Source organism: Montipora foliosa, chromosome 12 (genome assembly GCF_036669935.1).
Source record: "Montipora foliosa isolate CH-2021 chromosome 12, ASM3666993v2, whole genome shotgun sequence".
Taxonomy (NCBI): Eukaryota; Metazoa; Cnidaria; class Anthozoa; order Scleractinia; family Acroporidae; genus Montipora; species Montipora foliosa.
In genome coordinates this window covers 40701027-40706026 of record NC_090880.1, presented here as the reverse complement: position 1 = coordinate 40706026, position 5000 = coordinate 40701027, and the positions used below count along the sequence as shown (strand labels likewise).

Sequence of the window (5000 nt, the reverse complement as noted above, 5' to 3'; positions counted from 1 at the left end):
GTCGCATGCGACAAAAATCGTACCGTGTGAATCGGCCCTAAAACTTACTAGTGACACCAGTGACAGGTGTTACGGGTTCTATTGAGAACCCTGAGAACTTAGTATCATTTAAAAAAAGTCAACCACAACTGGACTTATTGACCGTCAAAGGAACAGCTTGGTGACCCACTGCGATAGTCTAGGCATTTACATCGTGTAGCAGACAACGTCAACGAAAAAGAGAAAAAGACAGAAACAACAAGTTTAAATACAAGGATTCACAAACAAGAACGTGTCCATTGGAGCAGTTGTTAACCATTGATATAAAAAGCCCCGACGAAGGGAAGATAAAAAAACAGCGCCGACCATAGGAAGGTTAGATGACCCATGAGAGGAAAAGAATTAGCCCCCAATCAGGGGAGGGTGGATCAACCCTTGAGCAAAACAACATCCCTCACCAAGGGAGAGGTGGGTAACCCTTGATAAACAGTCTTGACCAGGGGAAGGGAGAGGCAGGTAACCCTTGATCAAAAAAACGTTCTCAAAGAGATAACTGACTTAAGTTCGTTAAGAAACAAACTTGGGATAATCACTTCAGTAATACCAACCTACAAAAAAAGAAATTACAAAATAAGACCCCTTTAGTGGGTTATTGACGAGTCTCCTCGACTAGCAACAATCATTTACGGCTTTAGAAATACCCTCGGCTCCTTCAGCCTTCAAAATCGACACCAAAAAAGGGTTAAATGAGGGAGAGAAGGGCACGAAGATGAGTTTCTTATCTCCGCGCGGACAAAACATTCTTTAATTGTCCTAGCCTTGCTGAAAACTTTACTTTCATATAACTTTGTCAAAAATGTTCTTTGGCACTTGACATGTAAACACCCAAAATCCAATTAGATCATGCAGTATATGTGAAACGAATCGCGGTATAAAAAAACGTGAGTGACTACGAGCCACGAGGGGTTACATCGCAGCCGGAGCTTACCCCACGTTCGGTTGCGACAGGAGACTGAAATTGCCGCCAATGTAATGAAGGAGGTGGTTGATGTTGACCCCTGTAAATGAAATGAAGAGATGTGATGTTCATCGATGGCGACTCGGGAATACTCGGAAGAGATCCGGGTAATCCTTTGCTGGAGTCGAACCTACGACGACCCGGCTTTCGATGCTTAACATCTAAGTTTAGGGAACCTCGTTTATGGCGGTCCAACCTTCCCTCTCTATTGTATTGAATGATGGTACGTGACAGGTTTGGCATTACCTTTGTCAACCCTGCTTGGTACCGGTGGGATGAAAAGATCTGATAAAACCTTAAGTTCAACGAGGGTGGCCACGTCGGCTGGATCCTGCAAAACACCAAAAACGGTTGGCATGTTAAAGTACATTTATCTTTTCAGCGAATACCGTTTCAGCAAATTCTGATTTAGAAACAAAACTCTTTGAAGTGTCGATGGCCTGGTCAATATTGGGGTAAAAAATATTTGCCTTCAAGCCTTCTCGGATAAGGCCTATAAAAAGAAGACGCCATCTCAAAACCCTGGTATATAAATTTCTGTTGGACGTTTAAGAATCGACACAAAATTCGCAGTGTACGCGGGTGATTTAGCAGGCAGCAATAGAGGCTTCCGGTTTGAGACTCCCAGACTCGCGATTTGCTTATTCAATAACTGGAGTTAACTAAGTTTTGACCTAAGGCCTGGCCAAACGCACGCAACATTTCAACGCAGCATCTTGAAACATTGTTGGGCACAACATGTTGCATACGTTTGCCCACCCTGTTGCGATATGTTGTGATATGTTGCGTTATGTTGCAACATGTTGGATGATGTTGAATCAAATTTGGAAACGGTCAAATTTTTCGTGCAACATTTTGGAAGTTGCATGATGTTGTACTCGTTTGACCACATTCACGCAACATTGTTGCACTGGGGCATGCGCGCTAGGTCCACGTTGTTGCGCGCCTGGGGGCTGGGGCACATAAACATCGACATGTTGCGTGCGTTTGGCCAGTCCGTTCAACACATGTCGCAACCTCATGCAACAATGTTGCAAGATGTTGCGTTGAAATGTTGCGAGGGTTTGGCCAGGCCTTTAAGTTCTTCTCTATCCACTTCGTGAAGGCTTCCTTCACAAGTAATGGCGTAAGCTATCCTATTCTCCGACTTGAACAAAATGTGCCTTGCTTACTAAATAGCTACAGTTTTAACGTGATCTTAGTTTTTCCCCATCCAGCTCTCTGAGGCCTCGCACGTTATCTTTGATCGAAAGGTAATGGGAAACAGTTTAATTAAAAGTGAACACTTCTGCTCAGTATTAAAGCTCAAAATTCCACCCTGCAGTCGAATGCCAACGCCCTCTCAGAAGTATTTTTTCTTTTTTTGTATGGTAATACACAAAGCAAAATGAACAAACTGACAAATTCCCCACCTCCATAATTTTTATTTTCTTTCCCCAGGATGAGACAAGAAGACATCTCTTGTTGTACATTGTGTAAAATGCTAGGCCAGTTATTGTTTCCTCGTGTTTCTTTTTGGCGTGTTCGTCTGGAAACGTCTTATAAAGTTGACCACTACCAAAATCCCACACTTTTATAGAACCTGATTTAAAAGAACATTCACTTCAAATTAATACGGAAACGCAAAATAGTTTTGCGGCAGTGGTGGGTGAACGACGTGGATGACGCAACCCGGAGAGACTTGTCCTTGGTGGGTGACAATATACTTGGTGTCAGCTAACTGTAAATTTTGGAAGGACTTAATTTTCCTCAAAAACATTAGGCATTACTAAGGCATCTTTTTTTTGTTTTAATGGAGATGAAATTCGATTGTTCTTCTCGCCTTAATGAGAGGCGTTTTAAGGAAAACGCGAAGAGCCCGTGAAACGGGAAATCCCTTAACGCCGAATACCCTCATACTCTTTGAACACCCGCCACGGACGTTTGGACGTTATCGTTCTAGTATTGGCTTGCGCACTTCGCTTCTGACATCATACTTACCGTTGTAGGCCCCAGTTGCAAGTCTGTAACCTGAACTATCAACTGTCATTGCAGTGATCTCAACTGAAGAACCATGTGCATTGGGAACTTGATATACAAACTGAGAAGTCTCCATTTCCCAAACCTGTCTCAAGAAGAAAAGTGAGGGGAAAGAACATTTGCGAAAACACTAACTCAGGGTCGGCACCCAACAATATAGTCCGTGAAGGCTGGAAGATGGTTTCACTAACGACCCAACCTAAACAGGAGTAACATATGCTAACTTAGCAGTTTTTGGTCACTGGCACTATTATTAGACAAATGACACTCAACCAGTTAATTGCTGCGAGCACCACCGAGCGGCTTACTGTTCTTTACATTTGGGATCCCTGTGCCTCAAATACCAGAATAAAAGTCGATTTCAGGATTTCACTAGACGAGCTCACAGTGCACATGCCCAGCGGTTTTCAAGGTGTTTCGTTTCTTCTATCATATTACCTTACTGTTATCTTAGTATAGGTAATCACATGATTTCAAGTGCAATTTGGAATAAATAAGGACTTGTAAATTTTTTTCAAAGACTACAAATTGCACTCGCCCGTAATTTGTAGTCTTTGAAAAAATTTACAAGTCCTTATTTATTCCAAATTGCACGAGAAAAATCATGTGATTACTAAGTTCTTACTAACCGAGCGCAAGGGCCGTACTGGGGAATATTGGCCCGTAGCGAGGTCCGTACAAAAACGACCGAGGACCAATATTCCCCAGCACGGCTCGAGCTAGCTCGGTTAGTAAGTAGTTTATTATATGGCTTTTAATTACCTTTTGCTTTGTTTTTGCAAGCCCGTAATCGGCCCGTGGGCATTACGGGAGAATAATGCCCTACAATTCAGTCACAATTAGCCAATCAGAGCGCGCGTTATATCGGCTACAAACACAAGCCATATAATAATTATTAATAATATACATGAAAAATGTTTTGACCCTCACGAAGACTGTGAATCGGCTCGTAGTCTTGCCAGTCTTGTTCGTCTTTCTTAGAACTATGGCTTAAAAATCCTAACCGGTTCAAAGTTTTCATTATCCAGTTGTTTATGCCTTCCTTTGTAGTCTTTGTTTTGCAGTTTCCTTTAAACTTTTAATGAAAACATTGCTACTCTCGCGTTCTTGCCAAATCTGTCCGCCATTTTGTCAATTCAACTTGCGGCGCCATCCAGGGCTCGCATTTAATTGGCTATCTGTGAACTTCTTTGTTCATTGACCAATCAGAATGCTTGCTTTATTACCTTTTTTTTCATTTAATTACCTCTTTTCTGCACTGTGTTACCGAAAAACTGCACTTCTCTCAGCCAATCAGATTACATATTTTTTTCCATGTATATTATTAGTTGTGTAACAGACCTTTTCTTAGAATTGGTAAATTTGAGTTCGGTTTGGTACGAGCAGTTTCAGAGTCAAAAACAGAAGATTCTCTGTTGCGTGCTTACGTTGTCGTCATGCAAAACCTCAAATTTGGTGATTTCACGTCGTCGTTATGCAGAGGACCACTAAGATACTTGCTAAAATCCGTGCTGCACGTGCAGCACGATTATTTGCGCTTTTTTAACCTATGATATTGCTGATTTGTGGCGATGTCGAAGTCGTAGCTGTCGCCGTTTCTTAAATTCCCAAGTAAGGAGTTTAAAAAAACACGACGGCTACTGCGACGAAAACGTCACCAAAAAACATAAGTTTGAACTATTCTAAGTATTTCACGATTTTTCAGTGTTGTTTATGTTGTACAATACTGACAATACTGTTCATGTACATGGCCGAGTCACTGTTGTATGTCCACGTTGTCGTCAAAACCGTACATTTGGTCATTTTAATTTGTTGTTTTAACGAGTACGGGAGAGATAAGTACAAAAATGCGCGCGTGCTGCACAAGAAGCACGATCGTTTTCTGATATATATACATACTAATGTGTTAGGTTTCCCGTTTTTAAAGAAAGCACTTTAGAAAGGATATGGATAGAGAGACTGAACTGTCAAAGAAAAAACACCG

The 5000-nt window shown here is 41.7% G+C and overlaps 1 protein-coding gene across 1 annotated transcript in view; it reads right to left on the bottom strand.

Annotated features, from left to right (window-relative positions):
- LOC137979537 (WD repeat-containing protein 64-like) overlaps window positions 1-5000 on the bottom strand; it is a 53093-nt gene that overhangs the window by 26073 nt on the left and 22020 nt on the right. Inside the window, exons 19-21 of the mRNA XM_068826807.1 lie at window positions 2978-3101; window positions 2410-2579; window positions 1244-1328 (exon numbers count right to left, since the gene is read on the bottom strand). Coding sequence (XP_068682908.1) covers window positions 1244-1328; window positions 2410-2579; window positions 2978-3101 — 379 coding nt within the window. The remainder of the gene's footprint in view (window positions 1-1243; window positions 1329-2409; window positions 2580-2977; window positions 3102-5000) is intronic.